Genomic DNA, 20,789 nt, shown 5'->3' on the forward strand with positions numbered 1-20,789 from the left:
TGCCAAGGCAGCAGCTACTCTTCCTGGGGTTTATTATGGATCACCATTAGTTCCTGCCAAGGCAGCAGCTCTTCCTGGGGTTTATTAAGGATCCCCATTAGTTCCTGCCAAGGCAGCAGCTACTCTTCCTGGGGTTTATTAGGGATTCAGGCCAAAAAGTTCAATCTTGGTTTTGTCAGACCAGAGAATATTGTTTCTCATGGTGTGAGAGTCCTTTAGGTGCCTTTTGGCAAACTCCAAACGGGCTGTCATGTGCTTTTTACTGAGGAATGGCTTCCGTCTGGCCACTCTACCATAAAGGCAAAACACACCAAGACAGTCGTGAATAGGGCACGACAAAACCTTTTCCCCCTCAGGAGACTGGAAATATTTGTCATGGGTCCTCAGATCCTCAAAAAGTTCTGCAGCTGCACCATCGAGAGCATCCTGACCGGTTGCATCACCGCCTGGTACGGCAACTGTTCGGCATCTGACCGTAAAGCGCTACAGAGGGTAGTGCGTACGGCCCAGTTTATCACTGGGGCCAAGCTTCCTGTCATCCAGGACCTATATAATAGGCGGTGTCAGAGGAAAGCCCCCAAAAATTGTCAGAGACTCCAGTCACCCAAGTTATAGACTGTTTTCTCCAAGTCACAGACTGCCAAGTCTAGGACCAAAATGCTCCTTAACAGCTTCTACCCCCAAGCCACAAGCCTGCTGAACAATTAATCAAATGGCCACCAGACTATTTACATTGACCCCCCCAATTTGTTTTGTACACTGCTGATACTCACTATTTATTATCTATGCAGTCACTTCACCTACATGTACATATTACCACAACTAACCTGTACCCCCACACATGAACTCGGTACCGGTACCCCTTATATAAAACCTGTTACTTTTTATAATTTTTGATTTTAGTTGATTTGGTAAATATTTACTTAACTCTTCTTGAACTGCATTGTTGGTTAAGGGCTTGTAAAGTAAGCATTTCACGGTAAGGTCTACACTTGTTGTATTCGGTGCATGTGACAAATAATGTTAGATTTGATTTGAAGGCCTGATTGGTGGAGTGCTGCAGAGATGGTTGTCTTTCTGTAAGGTTCTCCCATCTCCACAGAGGAACTCGGGAGCTCTGTCAGAGTGACCATTGGGTTCTTGGTCACTTCCATGACCAAGGCCCTTCTCTCCTGATTGCTCAGTTTGACCAGCTCTAGGAAGAGTCTTGGTGGTTCCAAACTTCTTCCATTTAAGAATGATGGAGGCCACTGTGTTCTTGGGGACCTTCAATGCTGCATAAATGTTTTGTTATCCTTCCCCAGATCTGTTGCTCGACACAATCCTGTCTCTGAGTTCTACGGACAATTCATTCGAACTCAGCAGCACCTCCACCATTGGCATTTCTGTCTTTTCTGTAGATGTTATAACCTTGTATTGCTACAACTGTATCATCAAAGTTGTGTATATGCATGAGTGCGTGCATGCCTGCGTGTGTAAGTGTGTGTGTGCGTGCGTGTTAATTCAGACCACTAACCTCCAGGATGACCAATACTCTGCCGCCTGCCAGGCCCATCAGGAGGTGGGTGAGGTGGGCATAGCCCGGGGGGGTCACTTGGTACCCTCCTAGAGGGTCCCCTCTGGCTGCATCAAACCCTGCCGATACCAGAACCAGGCCCGGGTCAAACTACAGAGTGGGAGAGAAAACAACTGTTTAAGGCCCGGGTCAAGCTACAGAGTGGGAGAGAAAACAACTGTTTAAGGCCCGGGTCAAGCTACAGAGTGGGAGAGAAAACAACTGTTTAAGGCCCGGGTCAAGCTACAGAGTGGGAGAGAAAACAACTGTTTAAGGCCCGGGTCAAACTACAGAGAGAGAGAAAACAACTGAACATGACATTCGACATACCAATTAGGATCTGGCTAAAAATACTTGAATCAGTTACAGAACCCACTGCCCTTTACGGTTGTGAGGTCTGGGGTCCGCACACCAACCAAGAATTCACAAAATGGGACAAACCCAAAATTGACACTCCGCATGCAAAAATATCCTCCGGACCTAAACAGAGAGTACGCAGTGGCAGAATACCTGACCACTGTGACTGACCCTAAACAGAGAGTACATAATTGCAGAATACCTGTCCACTGTGACTGACCCTAAACAGAGAGTACACAGTGGCAGAATACCTGTCCCCTGTGACTGACCCAAACTTAAGGAAATCTTTGACTATGTACAGACTCAGTGAGCATAGCCTTGCTATTGAGAAAGGCCGCCGTAGGCAGACATGGCTCTCAAGAGAAGACAGGCTATGTGCTCACTGCCCACAAAATGAGGTGGAAACGGAGCTGCACTTCCTAACCTGCTGCCCAATGTATGACCATATTAGAGAGACATATTTCCCTCAGATTAAACTCCCATATCTACTGGGTGAAATACCACAGTGTGCCATCACATCAGCAAGATGTGTGACCTGTTGCCACAAGAAAAGGGCAACCAGTGAAGAATAAACACCATGTAAATACAACCCATATTTATTTATTTTCCCTTTCGTACTTTAACCATTTTCACATCGTGACAACACTGTATATATACATAATCTGACACTTGAAATGTCTTTATTCTTTTGGAACTTTGGTGAGTAATGTTTAGTGTTCATATTTTAATGTTTATTTCACTTTTGTTTAATATCTATATGTAAACACATGTTTCTTATGCCAATAAAGCCCTTTGAAATGAATTGCGAGAGAGAGACACTGAGTGGAAGGATACTGTACCTCTCTAGCGATGGGCATGACCACTGAGTGGAAGGATATTGTACCTCTCTAGCGATGGGCATGACCACTGAGTGGAAGGATACTGTACCTCTCTAGCGATGGGCATGACCACTGAGTGGAAGGATACTGTACCTCTCTAGCGATGGGCATGACCACTGAGTGGAAGGATATTGTACCTCTCTAGCGATGGGCATGACCACTGAGTGGAAGGATACTGTACCTCTCTAGCGATGGGCATGACCACTGAGTGGAAGGATACTGTACCTCTCTAGCGATGGGCATGACCACTGAGTGGAAGGATACTGTACCTCTCTAGCGATGGGCATGACCACTGAGTGGAAGGATACTGTACCTCTCTAGCGATGGGAATGACCACTGAGTGGAAGGATACTGTACCTCTCTAGCGATGGGCATGACCACTGAGTGGAAGGATACTGTACCTCTCTAGCGATGGGCATGACCACTGAGTGGAAGGATACTGTACCTCTCTAGCGATGGGCATGACCACTGAGTGGAAGGATACTGTACCTCTCTAGCGATGGGCATGACCACTGAGTGGAAGGATACTGTACCTCTCTAGCGATGGGAATGACCACTGAGTGGAAGGATACTGTACCTCTCTAGCGATGGGCATGACCACTGAGTGGAAGGATACTGTACCTCTCTAGCGATGGGCATGACCACTGAGTGGAAGGATACTGTACCTCTCTAGCGATGGGCATGACCACTGAGTGGAAGGATACTGTACCTCTCTAGCGATGGGCATGACCACTGAGTGGAAGGATACTGTACCTCTCTAGCGATGGGCATGACCACTGAGTGGAAGGATACTGTACCTCTCTAGCGATGGGCATGACCACTGAGTGGAAGGATACTGTACCTCTCTAGCGATGGGCATGACCACTGAGTGGAAGGATACTGTACCTCTCTAGCGATGGGCATGACCACTGAGTGGAAGGATACTGTACCTCTCTAGCGATGGGCATGACCACTGAGTGGAAGGATACTGTACCTCTCTAGCGATGGGCATGACCACTGAGTGGAAGGATACTGTACCTCTCTAGCGATGGGCATGACCACTGAGTGGAAGGATACTGTACCTCTCTAGCGATGGGCATGACCACTGAGTGGAAGGATACTGTACCTCTCTAGCGATAGGCATGACCACTGAGTGGAAGGATACTGTACCTCTCTAGCGATGGGCATGACCACTGAGTGGAAGGATACTGTACCTCTCTAGCGATGGGCATGACCACTGAGTGGAAGGATACTGTACCTCTCTAGCGATGGGCATGACCACTGAGTGGAAGGATACTGTACCTCTCTAGCGATGGGCATGACCACTGAGTGGAAGGATACTGTACCTCTCTAGCGATGGGCATGACCACTGAGTGGAAGGATACTGTACCTCTCTAGCGATGGGCATGACCACCGAGTGGAAGGCTGCAAGGTACTCCGCGTCGCCCATCTTGGCTCCGTTCCAGGGGATGTTGACGTTGAACCCTGCTCCCTTCCCCTCGCCCACTCTGTTGTAGTGTGCGTCCTCGGAAGTAGGGAAGAAGGTCCCATCCTCGTAGCGATGCAGGGAGATGTAGAGGACACTGGATGGAGAGAGGAGAGGGTTGGAGTTAGTGAGGGAGATGTAGAGGACACTGGATGGAGAGAGGAGAGGGTTGGAGTTAGTGAGGGAGATGTAGAGGACACTGGATGGAGAGAGGAGAGGGTTGGAGTTAGTGAGGGAGATGTAGAGGACACTGGATGGAGAGAGGAGAGGGTTGGAGTTAGTGAGGGAGATGTAGAGGACACTGGATGGAGAGAGGAGAAGGTTGGAGTTAGTGAGGGAGATGTAGAGGACACTGGATGGAGAGAGGAGAAGGTTGGAGTTAGTGAGGGAGATGTTGAGGACACTGGATGGAGAGAGGAGAAGGTTGGAGTTAGTGAGGGAGATGTAGAGGACACTGGATGGAGAGAGGAGAAGGTTGGAGTTAGTGAGGGAGATGTTGAGGACACTGGGAAGACATGAGAACTTGAGTTGAAATGAATAAATTGAAAAATCCTCATCCCATCATTTCCAATTGAGTAAAAGAGGCGAGAATAAGCAGCAGAACCCCTCTGGACCCTCGTCAAAAGCAGTGCACCAGATATGGAACAGGCACGGCTAGGTACCTGTCATCCTCTTCGAAGATGTGCTGTGTTCCGTTGCCATGGTGAACATCCCAGTCCAGGATGAGGACCCGCAGGGGCTTCTGGGAGATGGACTGGGCGTATCGGGCAGTCAGGGCGGCGGAGTTGAAGAAACAGAACCCACAGGCAGCGTCCTTCTCGGCATGGTGACCAGGGGGGCGCACGATGGCCACGCCATTACGGACCTGGTGGGGGGGGGGGGGGGCATACAACAGTCTGATAAATAGGGTTGAAAAATTCCAGGAACTTCCCCCAAAATTCCCTAGTTTTCCAAAAAATCCCAGTTGGAAAATACCTGGAATCAGGAAGGAATAATCAGGAAATCCAGGAATCCAACAGCCTGGAATGCTGGGTAATTGGGGAAAGTTTAGGGGAATTGTGTAACCCTAAGTCTGATAATACAACCATGTTGACTAATAGCAGGCTCTTTCAAACAAACATCACTTTTCAAAGACTTTACAAAGAACTTAAAAACCCTTCGTAAAGGATTTCATATAAGCTTCGCAACAGCATTTTTTTTTGGGGGGGGGGGACGTGTAGCTTTAAAGTAATTCATTCAGGAAACTATGTCCTCACAAAAGGTAGCCTGAGCGCCTAACTTTTAACATTTACTGGACACAGCGGGGTTAGAGGTCAACGTGATGGAGGTAATGTTCAACCTGTCCCGTCAGAACAGCCTGTACTGCATTAAAGCAGGCCCCAGCGGCCAACCGGGCGCTCCTGTAGCTCTCAGTACTGATGAAGATAGAGTTGTACTCATCTCCCAGTCTGTGAAGGTCCCTCGTCTTCATCCCCTCTGTGGCCTTGATCTTGGCTATGTGCTCCAAGCTACAGACACGGATTAGACACATTCACAGAATTACAACATTCGAAATAATAATTATTGGAGGAAAACAAATTTTACGGATTGTCCACGCAATGTGGAATTGTGGGTTTGGCTTCGCCCCGTAAACAAACAGACAGACAGCATTATGAGTACATCATCCTCCAGATCATTAAATACAATGTACACATTACCCTGTAATACCTACATGATTCAAACAGACCACCATAGTCCCTGTGCCCAAGAACACCAAGGTAACCTGTCTAAATGACTATCGCTCCTTAGCACTCACATCTGTAGTCATGCAATGGTTTGAAAAGCTGGTTGGTCATGGCTCACATCAATACCATCATCCCAAACACCCCTGGACCCACTCAGATTCGCATACCGCCTCAACAGATCCACAGATGACGCAATCTACACTGCCCTCTTCCCACCTGGGACAAGGAGGAACACCTATGTGAGAATGCTGTTCATTGACTACAGCTCAGCGTTCAACACCATAGTGCCCTCTAAGCTCATCACTAAGCTAAGGACCCTGGGACTAAACACCTCCCTCTGCAACTGGATCCTGGACTTCCCGACGGGCCGTCCCCCAGGTGGTGAGGGTAGGCAACAACACATCCGCCACGCTGATCCTCAACACAGGGGTCCGCCACAACTACAAGGCCGCGCACAACTCCAACGCCATTATTACGTTTGGCCGACGACATAACGGCCTGATCACAGACAAGTTCCTCTGTGTCCACATCACTAAACATCTATCGTGGTCCACACACAAAGAGGGCACCACAACGTCTCTTCCCCCTCAGAAGCGTGAAAAGATTTAGCCTTCACATCCTCAATAAGTTCTACAGAGGCCTTTTGCCTTCTGGTAGGCCGTCATTGTAAATAACAATTTGTTCTTAAACTGACTTGCCTAGTTAAAACAAAAGGTTAAATAAATACAAATAAATTATGGCAAGCGCTTGGCATCCGAGGTAAGGCATCACAGAGGGTCGTGCGTAGAGCCCAGTACATCACTGGGACCAAGCTCACTGTCATCCAGGACCTCTATACCAGAAGGTGTCAGAGGAAGCCCCCCCCCCCCCCCCAAAAAAAACATACTCCAGCCACCCGAGCCATAAAATGTTCTCTCTGCTACCGCACGGCAATTTGTATCAGAGCGCCATGTCGAGGACCAAAAAGCTCCTGAACAGCTTCAAGCCATCAGACTGACAAACAATTATTCAAATAGTTACCGGGACAATTTACATGTTTATTTGTTGTTACATTAACGACACACACAGCTGCTACTCTGTTAATTATCTATCCTGATTGACTAGTCACTTTAAACCCCACCTACAGTGGAAGTCGGGAAGTTTACATCCACTTAGGTTGGAGTCATTAAAACTAGTTTACATCCACTTAGGTTGGAGTCATTAAAACTAGTTTACATACACTTAGGTTGGAGTCATTAAAACTAGTTTACATACACTTAGGTTGGAGTCATTAAAACTAGTTTACATACACTTAGGTTGGAGTCATTAAAACTAGTTTACATACACTTAGGTTGGAGTCATTAAAACTAGTTTACATACACTTAGGTTGGAGTCATTAAAACTAGTTTACATACACTTAGGTTGGAGTCATTAAAACTAGTTTACATACACTTAGGTTGGAGTCATTAAAACTAGTTTACATACACTTAGGTTGGAGTCATTAAAACTAGTTTACATACACTTAGGTTGGAGTCATTAAAACTAGTTTACATACACTTAGGTTGGAGTCATTAAAACTAGTTTACATACACTCAGGTTGGAGTCATTAAAACTAGTTTACATACACTTAGGTTGGAGTCATTAAAACTAGTTTACATACACTTAGGTTAGAGTCATTAAAACTAGTTTACATACACTTAGGTTGGAGTCATTAAAACTAGTTTACATACACTTAGGTTGGAGTCATTAAAACTAGTTTACATACACTCAGGTTGGAGTCATTAAAACTAGTTTACATACACTTAGGTTGGAGTCATTAAAACTAGTTTACATCCACTTAGGTTGGAGTCATTAAAACTAGTTTACATACACTTAGGTTAGAGTCATTAAAACTAGTTTACATACACTCAGGTTGGAGTCATTAAAACTCGTTTTTCAACCACTCCACACATTTCTTGTTAACAAACTATAGTTTTGGCAAGTCGGTTAGGACATCTACTTTGTGCATGACACAAGTCATTTTTCCAACAATTGTTTACAGACAGATTATTTCACTTATAATTCACTGTATCACAATTCCAGTGGGTCAGAAGTTTTCATACACTAAGTTGACTGTGCCTTTAAACAGCTTGGAACATTCCAGAAAATGATGTTATGGCTTTAGAAGCTTCTGATAGGCTAATTGAAATAATTTGAGTCAATTGGAGGTGTACCTGTAGATGTATTTCAGGGCCTACCTTCAAACGTACTGCCTCTTTGTTTGACATCATGGGAAAATCAAAAGAAATCAGTCAAGACCTCAGAAAAAGAAGTCTGGTTCATCCTTGTGAGCAATTTCCAAACGCCTGAAGGTACCACGTTCATCTGTACAAACAATAGTATGCAAGCATAAACACCATGGGACCATGCAGCCGTCATACCGCTCAGGAAGGAGACACGTTCTGTCTCCTAGAGATGAACGTACTTTGGTGTGAAAAGTGCAAATCAATCCCAGAACAACAGCAAATTATCTTGTGAAGACACTGGAGGAAACAGGTACAAAAGTATCTACATCCACAGTTAAACGAGTCCGATATCGACATAACCTGAAAGGCCGCTCATCAAGGAAGAAGCCACTGCTCCAAAACCGCCATAAAAAAGCCAGACTACGGTTTGCAGCTACACATGTGGACAAAGATCGTACTTTTTGGAGAAATGTCCTCTGGTCTGATGAAACAAAAATAGAACTGTTTGGCCATAATGACCATCGTTATGTTTGGAGGAAAAAGGGGGAGCTTGAATGCCGAAGAACATCATTCCAACCGTGAAGCACGGGGGTGGCAGCATCATGTTGTGGGGGTGCTTTGCTGCAGGAGGGACTGGTGCACTTCACAAAATAGACGGTATCATGAGGTAAGAAAATTATGTGGATATATTGAAGCAACATCTCAAGACATCAGTCAGGAAGTTAAAGCTTGGTCGCAAATGGGTCTTCCAAATGGACAATGACCCCAAGCATACTTCCAAAGTTGTGGCAAAATGGCTTAAGGACAAGAAAGTCGAGGTATTGGAGTGACCATCACAAAGCCCTGACCTCAATCCCATAGAAATTGGGCAGAACTGAAAACGTGTGTGCGAGCAAGGAGGCCTACAAACCTGACTCAGTTACACCAGCTCTGTCAGGAGGAATGGGGCAAAATTCACCCAACTTATTGTGGGAAGCTTGTGGAAGGCTACCCGAAACGTTTGACCCAAGTTAAACAATTTAAAGGAAATGCTACCAAATACTAATTGAGTGTATGTACACTTCTGACCCACTGGGAATGTGATGAAAGAAATTAAAGCTGAAATAAATCATTGTCTCTACTATTATTCTGACATTTCACATTCTTAAAATAAAGTGATGATCCTAACTGACCTAAGACAGGGAATTTTTACTCTGATTAAATGTCAGGAATTGTGAAAACCTGAGTTGAAATGTATTTGTCTAAGGTGTTTGTAAACTTCTGACTTCAACTGTACATGTACATATTACCTCAGCTACCTCTACACATTGACTCAGTACCGGTACCCCTACACATTGACTCAGTACCGGTACCCCTACATATTGACTCAGTACCGGTACCCCTACACATTGACTCAGTACCGGTACCCCTACACATTGACTCAGTACCGGTACCCCTACACATTGACTCAGTACCGGTACCCCTACACATTGACTCAGTACCGGTACCCCTACACATTGACTCAGTACCGGTACTCCTACACATTGACTCAGTACCGGTACCCCTACACATTGACTCAGTACCGGTACCCCTACACATTGACTCAGTACCGGTACCCCTACACATTGACTCAGTACCGGTACCCCTACACATTGACTCAGTACCGGTACCCCTACACATTGACTCAGTACCGGTACCCCTACACATTGACTCAGTACCGGTACCCCTACACATTGACTCAGTACTGGTACTCCTTGTAGGGAGCATAATTATTGTTTACTTCCTTTTTTAATTGTGTTGGTTAAGGGCTTGTAAAGGAAGCATTTCACAGTAAAGTCGACACCTGCTATATTCATGTGATAAATAACATTATATTACACACTACAGACACGGCAACACACTACAGACACAGGAGATACACACTACAGACACAGGAGATACACACTACAGACACAGGAGATACACACTACAGACACAGGAGATACACACTACAGACACGGCAACACACTACAGACACATCAACACACTACAGACACAGGAGATACACACTACAGACACAGCAACACACTACAGACACAGGAGATACACACTACAGACACAGCAACACACTACAGACACAGGAGATACACACTACAGACACATCAACACACTACAGACACAGGAGATACACACTACAGACACATCAACACACTACAGACACAGGAGATACACACTACAGACACAGGAGATATACAACTATGAAAGTACTCTGGCCAGTAATAACCCTATATGACCAGTAATAGCCCTATATGACCAGTAATAACCCTATATGACCAGTAATAACCCTATATGACCGGTAATAACCCTATATGACCGGTAATAACCCTATATGACCAATAATAACCCTATATGACCAGTAATAATAGCCCTATATGACCAGTAATAGCCCTATATGACCAATAATAACCCTATATGACCAGTAATAACCCTATATGATCAGTAATAACCATATATGACCAGTAATAACCCTATATGATCAGTAATAACCCTATATGACCAGTAATAGTCCTATATCTTTCATTTGTTCTTGGTAGAAGTTACCTGTGGCACAGAGCCAGCTCCTCCTCTAAGGCAAGTCGAGCCGGTATCCTCAGGCAACGGGACACCAAGCCCAGGTCGTCGTGATGGGAGAAGATACGCTGGATCCTCTGGGGAAGCTCTGGGTGGTGGCTGCCAACAACCAAATAACATCATTTCCATACAGTACATTCAACATGAGGCTACGGCTGGATAGTGAAGGAACCCTCAGGGATAGGGGATGATTTCATATTTACTGTATTTAGCCAGGAGTTTAAATTGAGTGACAACTGGGACTGCTTTCCAGGGAGGGGGATATGTTTCTGGACAGGACCTCAGTGTCTCACCTGTCCCACATGTTCCTGTGTCTTTTATGGATTCCTACCTGTCCCACATGTTCCTGTGTCTTTGATGGATTCTCACCTGTCCCACATGTTGTGATGTTCCATCATCCTCTGGTCGTACACCAGGCCCGTGGTCAGGTCCAGGCTGTCTCTTTTCTCCTCACAGAGCTCTTCACTAAAATCCTCACTGCTCTCTGCTGGGGTCAGGGCTGGGTTCAGGGGGTCGCTGTCTGATAGAGGCCCTCCCTCTGGAGACAAACCACAGTCATGAATGGTTATGAAGGAGGTTATGAAAGGGGTTATGAAGTAGTTATTAATAGGTTAAGAAGGGGTTATGAATGGGTTATAAGGGGTTATGAATGGATTATAAGGGGTTATGAATGGGTTATAAGGGGTTATGAATGGGTTTAAAGGGTTATGAATGGGTTATAAGGGGTTATGAATGGATTATAAGGGGTTATGAATGGGTTATAAGGGGTTATGAATGGATTATAAGGGGTTATGAATGGGTTATAAGGGGTTATGAATGGGTTATAAGGGGTTATGAATGGGTTATAAGGGGTTATGAATGGGTTTAAAGGGTTATGAATGGGTTATAAGGGGTTATGAATGGGTTATAAGGGGTTATGAATGGTTATAAGGGGTTATGAATGGGTTATAAGGGGTTATGAATGGATTTAAAGGATTATGAATGGGTTATAAGGGGTTATAAGGGGTTATGAATGGATTATTAATGGTTATGAAGGGGTTATAAGGGGTTATGAAGGGGTTATAAGGGGTTATGAAGGGGTTATAAGGGGTTATGAATGGGTTTAAAGGGTTATGAATGGGTTTAAAGGGTTATGAATGGGTTATAAGGGTTATGAATGGGTTATAAGGGGTTATGAATAAGTTATAAGGGTTATGAATGGGTTATAAGGGTTATGAATGGGTTATGAATGGGTTATACGGGGTTATGAAGGGGTTATAAGGGGTTATGAATGGATTATAAGGGGTTATGAATGGGTTATAAGGGGTTATGAATGGATTTAAAGGATTGTGAATGGGTTATAAGGGGTTATAAGGGGTTATAAGGGGTTCTCTAGTACTTACCCAGTACCTGCAGACTGGTCCAGTAAGGGTACAGAGCAGAGATCGACCTGGAGATGGATTTCAGGGCACTGTCACTCGGGATGAGTGGTGACCCCAAGCGGGGGCAGGACTCCCCCAATAGTGACCTCAGACAGGCACACACCCCTTCTGCTGTGGACTGAAGGTTATATCCTCCCTGAAAACATGAAACAAGCGGCATCAATGTCACTCAATATAACTCTATAAAACAGATCTATTTCATTCTGCCTGTGTATATAATGTGGTATGGAAGCCAACTCAACCTACCCCAACTCAGCGTTTACACAGGCAGCAGAATCATTTTCATTTGCCCAATTATTGACAAAATATCTGATGTGATTGGTCAAAAGGCCAATTAGTGACTAAAGATCAGATGTGATTGGACAAAATACCAATTAGTGGCCAGATCTAATGTGATTGGTCAAAAGACCAATTAGTGGCAAAAGATCTGATTTGGGCTGCATGTGTAATCGAAGCTACAGTGGGGCAAAAAGGTATTTAGTCAGCCAGCAATTGTGCAAGTTCTCCCACTTAAAAAGATGAGAGAGGCCTGTAGTTTTCATCAAAAGATCTGATTTGGGCTGCATGTGTAATCGAAGCTAAATAAAAGACATGTAGAGTGGTTTGTTGTTACCTCGAGAACCAGCAACAACTTCCCCTGAGCCAGGCCCAGCAGCATGTGAGTCAGAACAGAGAAACACTGAGGACTGGCAGACATCTCTCCCTAGGGTAAAAACACACAAGATCTTTCAGAAATCATATACATTTCTATCACATCAACTTGTAGATAAAGAACGTTAATATTTGGTTCTCCTTACCTTGGGATCCCCTATCACAGAGTCGAAGCCTGCTGCCACCAGGACAAGCTGAGGCTGGAACTGCAACAAACAAACTGTTATGGGGGAAATCACATCGGAATGTTCCTATTCTTTTAAGAACATCGTCCGAATGTTCCTATTCTTCTAAGAACATCGTCCGGATGTTCCTATTCTTCTGAGAACATCGTCCGAATGTTCCTATTCTTCTGAGAACATCGTCCGAATGTTCCTATTCTTCTGAGAACATCGTCCCGAATGTTCCTATTCTTCTAAGAACATCATCCGAATGTTCCTATTCTTCTAAGAACATCATCCGAATGTTCCTATTCTTCTAAGAACATCATCCGAATGTTCCTATTCTTCTAAGAACATCGTCCGAATGTTCCTATTCTTCTAAGAACATCGTCCGAATGTTCCTATTCTTCTAAGAACATCGTCCGAATGTTCCTATTCTTCTAAGAACATCGTCAGAATGTTCCTATTCTTCTAAGAACATCGTCAGAATGTTCCTATTCTTCTAAGAACATCGTCAGAATGTTCCTATTCTTCTAAGAGCATCGTTAGAATGTTCCTATTCTTCTAAGAACATCGTTAGAATGTTCCTATTCTTCTAAGAACATTGTCCGAATGTTCCTATTCTTCTAAGAACATCGTCCGAATGTTCCTATTCTTCTAAGAACATCGTCCGAATGTTCTTATTCTTCTAAGAACATCGTTAGAATGTTCTATGTTCTATTACGTTATATAAAACCCAAAACGATTGAGGAAGTCTAACAACCATCTCAACGACTATACCTCGTAGGCTACAGGCAAAAGAAGCTGCTGGAATGCGGCAACGTAGTCTGCATCTTTCATTCCAATCTGTGGAATAAAAGGAAAGAACAGACCTCAATGTCACCGTATTTTACAAACTACTAGACAAAGTATCAATACGACAACATTAGGAAAACAACCCTCGATACAACAACATCAGGAAAACAACCCTCGATACAACAACATCAGGAAAACAACCCTCGATACGACAACATTAGGAAAACAACCCTCGATACAACAACATCAGGAAAACAACCCTCGATACAACAACATCAGGAAAACAACCCTCGATACAACAACATCAGGAAAACAACCCTCGATACAACAACATTAGGAAAACAACCCTCGATACGACAACATTAGGAAAACAACCCTCGATACAACAACATCAGGAAAACAACCCTCGATACGACAACATTAGGAAAACAACCCTCGATACAACAACATTAGGAAAACAACCCTCGATACAACAACATTAGGAAAACAGAATACAAGGTAAACACTGAGGAGATAATACGATAGCAGAGGTAGATAATCTTAACTAGTCCAGTAACTAGTACCTTATTCCAGGGCAGGTTGATGTTGTATCCCTCCCCAGAACCGGTGCCCACAGCACTGCTGTCTGACTCGGGCAGATGGGGCCAGAACAAACCCTCCTCATATCTGTGGACTGAGAAGTACAGAACGCTGACCGGAGAGAGAGAGGAGAGAGAGAGGAGAGATAGAGACAAGAAGAGAGGGAAAGAGGGGGGGATTACATCACTCCTCTCCTCACATCATATGACAGCCATACATTTGGTGAGGTGTACGGAAACAGAGTTTTTCGCCCACGCCCCGCGACCACCCACCCCTCCGGAAACCTCTTCCTCAAAGGATCACGTTCTGCACATGTGTTATTTTACACACACATTAGTTTTTCTAACGTAGCTGCTTCTCCCTCCCTCTCCCTCCCTTCACGTAGCTGCTGCTCTCCCTCCCTCTCCCTTCACGTAGCTGCTTCTCCCTCCCTCTCCCTCCCTTCACATAGCTGCTGCTCTCACTCCCTTCACGTAGCTGCTGCTCTCCCTCCCTCTCCCTTCACGTAGCTGCTTCTCCCTCTCCCTCCCTTCACATAGCTGCTGCTCTCCCTCCCTTCACATAGCTGCTGTTCTCCCTCCCTTCACGTAGCTGCTGCTCTCCCTCCCTTCACGTAGCTGCTGCTCTCCCTCCCTTCACATAGCTGCTGCTCTCCCTCCCTTCACATAGCTGCTGCTCTCCCTCCCTTCACGTAGCTGCTGCTCTCCCTCCCTTCACATAGCTGCTGCTCTCCCTCCCTTCACGTAGCTGCTGCTCTCCCTCCCTTCACGTAGCTGCTGCTCTCCCTCCCCCTCCCTCCACGTAGCTGCTGCTCTCTCTTTACTCACCCTCTTCTGAAGCATGGTGATGTAGCCTATGTCTCTGCCTCATGTTTCTGAACAGCTGAAATAAAAACCCTGCGGTCGATTTGAACAAACATTCCCATTATGAAGGCACTCAGCTACGTAAAAAGAAATCCTGCACATACACAGAAATATCCTGATAATTAGGGAGATTTGAGATAGAGAAAGTCTGTATCCGTAGCCACTGAGGTTCAGATGAACAACACAGTAGTGTTACCTACCTGGGATCCTCCTGGAAAATGTACTGGATCCCCTGGCCGTGATGCACATCCCAGTCCACTATCAGAACTCTGCAATCAACCAATCAAAACTCTGCAATCAAAACTCTGCAATCAACCAATCAATACTCTGCAATCAACCAATCAATACTCTGCAATCAACCGATCAGTGATGCGACTCACCGTTCCACTCGATGGCGTGTCTGTGCGTAGCGCGCTGCGATGGCCAGATTATTGAACATACAGTAACCATTCATCTGGTCGACCTGGGCGTGGTGGCCTGGAGGTCTGGACACACAGTCAATTAAAAAACATACTTCTGTTTAAAACAATATCCTCAGACTGATAAAGCTGTTGTCACGTTTATACATTACAAATCATTATTTTACCTAGCAACAGAGAATCCATTCCGGAGCTCTGAGGTCATGACCTTATCAACCAACTGCAGAACAGAGCCCACAGCCAGACTGGCACACGTATATGACTCCTGGGGCAGGGGAGAGAGAAGATGCAGAGAGAGAGAGAGGGGGAGAGAGAGAGAGACAGAGACACAGAGAGACAGAGAGACAGAGAGAGACAGAGAGAGACAGAGAGACAGAGAGACAGAGAGAGAGAGAGAGAGAGAGACAGAGAGAGAGAGAGAGAGAGAGAGAGAGAGAGACAGAGAGACAGAGAGAGAGAGAGAGAGAGACAGAGAGAGAGAGAGGCATTTTCTAGCAAGCCTCCCACTGACATCAATGAATGATTAACGGAGTTGCCTGTAGTTATCTCAACTCTGGATATCATCAGTGTTTTAATGAAACAGTTGCTCACAGGGTGGATGTAGACAGAGTCATAGGAGTCAGACAACGTCTTCAGCTGGTCTTCGTCCATACGCTGAGTGGAGCTCATCAGATCTACATACTCCTTCCTGTTAGATACATTTAACACAGTTAATTTAGAATAATGAACATGAGAAACGGCATCTCTACATGCTCCTTCCTGTTTAGATACACAACAAACACATGAAAATATAAACATCTTTACTGGGCATTCTACATCCAATTTAAAAGCACAGGCAGCGCAATTCTGATATTTTGTCCACTAATGGTCTTTTGACCAATTACAACAACACATCTATTTCAGAAATGATCTGATTGGTTCCAATTTTTTATTTTTTTTAAAGACCAATTACCGAACAAAAAATATTGGAAATGGGGCTACTTGTGTAAACGCGGTCTAAGAGACTTACGTGTGAACTAAGTGCAGCTCTTCGTTAGACGCAGCCCTGGCCTGAGAGAGAGAGAGACAACACGGTGAGAGAGAGACAAGACGGTGAGAGAGAGAGAGAGACAACGCGGTGAGAGAGAGAGAGACAAGACGGTGAGAGAGAGACAATGCGGTAAGAGAGAGAGAGACAAGGCGGTGAGAGAGAGAGAGACAAGACGGTGAGAGAGAGAGAGAGAGAGACAAGACGGTGAGAGAGAGAGAGAGAGAGACAACACGGTGAGAGAGAGAGAGAGAGAGAGAGACAACGCGGTGAGAGAGAGAGACAACGCGGTGAGAGAGAGAGACAACGCGGTGAGAGAGACAAGACGGTGAGAGAGAGAGAGACAACGCGGTGAGAGAGAGAGACAACGCGGTGAGAGAGAGAGAGACAACGCGGTGAGAGAGAGAGAGACAACGCGGTGAGAGAGAGAGAGACAACGCGGTGAGAGAGAGAGAGACAAGACGGTGAGAGAGAGAGAGAGAGACAAGACGGTGAGAGAGAGAGAGAGAGAGAGAGAGACAACGCGGTGAGAGAGAGAGAGAGAGAGAGACAACGCGGTGAGAGAGAGAGAGAGAGAACGCGGTGAGAGAGAGAGAGAGAGAGACAACGCGGTGAGAGAGAGAGACAACGCGGTGAGAGAGAGAGAGAGAGAACGCGGTGAGAGAGAGAGACAACACGGTGAGAGAGAGAGACAACACGGTGAGAGAGAGAGACAACATGGTGAGACAGAGAGACAACGCGGTGAGAGAGAGAGAGACAACGAGGTGAGAGAGAGAGAGACAACGAGGTGAGAGAGAGAGAGACAACGCGGTGAGAGAGAGAGAGACAACGCGGTGAGAGAGAGAGACAACGCGGAGAGAGAGAGACAACGCGGTGAGAGAGAGACAACGCGGTGAGAGAGAGAGAGAGACAACGCGGTGAGAGAGAGAGACAACGCGGTGAGAGAGAGAGAGAGACAACGCGGTGAGAGAGAGAGAGAATGCGGTGAGAGAGAGAGAGACAACGCGGTGAGAGAGAGAGAGACAACGCGGTGAGAGAGAGAGAGACAACGCGGTGAGAGAGAGAGAGACAACGCGGTGAGAGAGAGAGAGAACGCGATGTGAGAGAGAGAGACAACGCGGTGTGAGAGAGAGACAACGCGGTGTGAGAGAGAGAGACAACGCGGTGAGAGAGAGAGAGACAACGCGGTGAGAGAGAGAGAGACAACGCGGTGAGAGAGAGAGACAACACGGTGAGAGAGAGACAACACGGTGAGAGAGAGACAACACGGTGAGAGAGAGAGACAACAGGGTGAGAGAGAGACAGCAGGGTGAGAGAGAGACAACACGGTGAGAGAGAGACAACACGGTGAGAGAGAGACAACACGGTGAGAGAGAGACAACACGGTGAGAGAGAGAGAGAGAGACAACACGGTGAGAGAGAGAGACAACAACACGGTGAGAGAGAGAGACAACACGGTGAGAGAGAGAGAGACAACAAGGTGAGAGAGACAACACGGTGAGAGAGACAACACGGTGAGAGAGAGAGAGACACAACACGGTGAGAGAGAGAGAGACACAACACGGTGAGAGAGACAACACGGTGAGAGAGAGAGACAACAACACGGTGAGAGAGAGACAACAACACGGTGAGAGAGAGAGACAACAACACGGTGAGAGAGAGAGACAACAACACGGTGAGAGAGAGAGACAACAACACGGTGAGAGAGAGAGAGACAACACGGTGAGAGAGACAACACGGTGAGAGAGAGAGACAACACGGTGAGAGAGAGAGAGAGAGAGAGAGACAACACGGTGAGAGAGAGACTACTTGTGAGACTACAGTGAACGGTTCAATACCTACAATATCAGTGTGCTGTGGAGAAGCGAACAGCATTGACTACTAGGACAACAAAATACACCTCCAGTCTAACTACTCTACGTTAACATTATATAACAGCTCTGCTCAACGTCAGATAGGTGGACAAACACCAGTCCCTGAGATGTTGCTGACTTTGTTGTTCCTCCACTACCCCTTACTTCAATCTATCAATACACCGCAGTGAGACCGCAGTCCCTGTTTCTCCGCTGTGTGTGTGTGTGTGTGTGTGTGTGTGTGTGAATCCCTCACCTCCACTGTAACACAGCGAGACAGCAGTCCCTGTTTCTCCACTGTGTGTGTGTGTGTGTGTGTGTGTGTATCCCAGCGAGACAGCAGTCCCTGTTTCTCCACTGTGTGTGTGTGTGTGTGTGTGTGTGTGTGTGTGTGTGTGTGTGTGTGTGTGTTTCCCTCACCTCCACTGTAACACAGCGGGACAGCAGTCCCTGTTTCTCCACTGTGTGTGTGTGTGTGTGTGTGTGTGTGTGTGTGTGTGTGTATCCCTCACCTCCACTGTAACACAGCGAGACAGCAGTCCCTGTTTCTCCACCATGTCCATTACAGTGCTCACTCTCTCTGGGCATTCTGGGTGGCTGGAAGCAGAGCAACACAACAGTTTCTCAATTCACTCTTCGATACAACCAGTCGGTTAATTACAGAATCAGAAATAAGGTCAAACTTAAATACAGCGGTACCTGTTTGGGGTTCCTGTTTGGGGTTGTTTGAGGTTGTTTGGGGTTCCTGTTTGGGGTTGTTTGAGGTTGTTTGGGGTTCCTGTTTGGGGTACCTGTTTGAGGTACCTGTTTGGGGTACCTGTTTGGGGTACCTGTTTGGGGTACCTGTTTGGGGTTGTTTGAGGTACCTGTTTGGGGTTGTTTGGGGTTGTTTGGGGTTGTTTGGGGTACCTGTTTGGGGTACCTGTTTGGGGTACCTGTTTGGGGTTGTTTGGGGTTGTTTGGGGTACCTGTTTGGGGTTGTTTGGGGTACCTGTTTGGGGTACCTGTTTGGGGTACCTGTTTGGGGTTGTTTGGGGTACCTGTTTGGGGTACCTGTTTGGGGTACCTGTTTGGGGTTGTTTGAGGTACCTGTTTGGGGTTGTTTGGGGTACCTGTTTGGGGTTGTTTGAGGTACCTGTTTGGGGTTGTTTGGGGTACCTGTTTGGGGTTGTTTGGGGTTCCTGTTTGGGGTTGTTTGAGGTTGTTTGGGGTACCTGTTTGGGGTTGTTTGGGGTTGTTTGGGGTTCCTGTTTGGGGTTGTTTGGGGTTCCTGTTTGGGGTTGTTTGAGGTTGTTTGGGGTTCCTGTTTGGGGTTGTTTGAGGTTGTTTGGGGTTCCTGTTTGGGGTTGTTTGGGGTTGTTTGGGGTTCCTGTTTGGGGTTGTTTGGGGTTCCTGTTTGGGGTACCTGTTTGGGGTTGTTTGGGGTACCTGTTTGGGGTTGTTTGGGGTACCTGTTTGGGGTACTTGTTTGGCGTTGTTTGGGGTTCCTGTTTGAGGTTGTTTGGGGTTCCTGTTGGGGGTTGTTTGGGGTACCTTGGGGTTGTTTGGCATTGTTTGGGGTTCCTGTTTGGGGTTGTTTGAGGTACCTGTTTGGGGTTGTTTGGGGTTCCTGTTTGGGGTTGTTTGGGGTACCTTGGGGTTGTTTGGCATTGTTTGGGGCACTTGTTTGAGGTTGTTTCAGTTGCACTACATGACCAAAAGTATGTGGTCACCTGCTCATTGAACATTCCAAAGTCAGGGCATTAATATGGAGTTGGTCCCCCCCCCTTTGCTGCTATAACAGCCTCCACTCTTCTGGGAAGGCTTTCCACTAGATGTTGGAACATTGCTGTGGGGACTTGCTTCCATTCAGCCACGAGCATTAGTGAGGTCGGGCACTGATGTTGGGAGATTAGACCTGGCTCACAGTCGGCGTTCCAATTCATCCCAAAGGTGTTCGATGGGGTTGAAGTCAGGGCTCTGTGCAGGCCAGTCAAGTTCGTTCACACAGATCTCGACAAACCATTTCTGTATGGACCTCGCTTTGTGCATGGGGGCATTGTCATGCTGAAACAGGAAAGGGCCTTCCCCAATCTGTTTCCACAAAGTTGGAAGTACAGAATCATCTAGAATGTAATTGTATGCTGCAGCGTTAAGATTTCCCTTCACTGGAACTAAGGGGCCCGAACCATGAAAAACAGTCCCAGACCATTATTCCTCCTCCACCAAACTTTACAGTTGGCACTATGCATTGGGGCAACATGACTCA

The 20,789-nt window shown here is 46.2% G+C and overlaps 1 protein-coding gene across 1 annotated transcript; it reads right to left on the minus strand.

The window, feature by feature from the left end:
- Nucleotides 1-1,486: 1,486 nt before the first annotated feature.
- Nucleotides 1,487-19,098, minus strand: LOC139400855 (histone deacetylase 6-like). Its single transcript, XM_071145447.1, has 17 exons — nucleotides 19,054-19,098; nucleotides 16,671-16,711; nucleotides 16,253-16,349; nucleotides 15,829-15,926; nucleotides 15,623-15,727; nucleotides 15,443-15,511; nucleotides 14,364-14,490; nucleotides 13,786-13,851; nucleotides 12,991-13,050; nucleotides 12,807-12,896; nucleotides 12,155-12,329; nucleotides 11,142-11,310; nucleotides 10,743-10,871; nucleotides 5,595-5,763; nucleotides 4,918-5,120; nucleotides 4,160-4,352; nucleotides 1,487-1,666 (listed from the first exon to the last, which is right to left on the minus strand). Exons 1-17 carry the CDS (start codon nucleotides 19,096-19,098, stop codon nucleotides 1,499-1,501), a joined length of 2,004 nt encoding a protein of 667 aa, XP_071001548.1. The 3' UTR covers nucleotides 1,487-1,498.
- Between the last annotated feature and the right edge of the window lie 1,691 nt (nucleotides 19,099-20,789).

The sequence above is a fragment of the Oncorhynchus clarkii genome, unplaced genomic scaffold, assembly GCF_045791955.1.
Source record: "Oncorhynchus clarkii lewisi isolate Uvic-CL-2024 unplaced genomic scaffold, UVic_Ocla_1.0 unplaced_contig_7534_pilon_pilon, whole genome shotgun sequence".
In the NCBI taxonomy this organism is placed as follows: domain Eukaryota; kingdom Metazoa; phylum Chordata; class Actinopteri; order Salmoniformes; family Salmonidae; genus Oncorhynchus; species Oncorhynchus clarkii.

What these genes read in the sequence shown, in the direction of transcription:
- LOC139400855 (XM_071145447.1), bottom strand. Translation starts at nt 19,098, where the DNA reads ATGGTGGAGAAACAGGGACTGCTGTCTCGCTGTGTTACAGTGGAG. An exon ending in GAGCTGGCTCTGTGCCACAG is followed by an intron (nt 5,764 to 10,742) that starts GTAACTTCTACC and finishes CCGTGTCTGTAG; the next exon opens with CTTGGAGCACATAGCCAAGA. An exon ending in TCATGCCCATCGCTAGAGAG is followed by an intron (nt 1,667 to 4,159) that starts GTACAGTATCCT and finishes CCCACTCTGTAG; the next exon opens with TTTGACCCGGGCCTGGTTCT.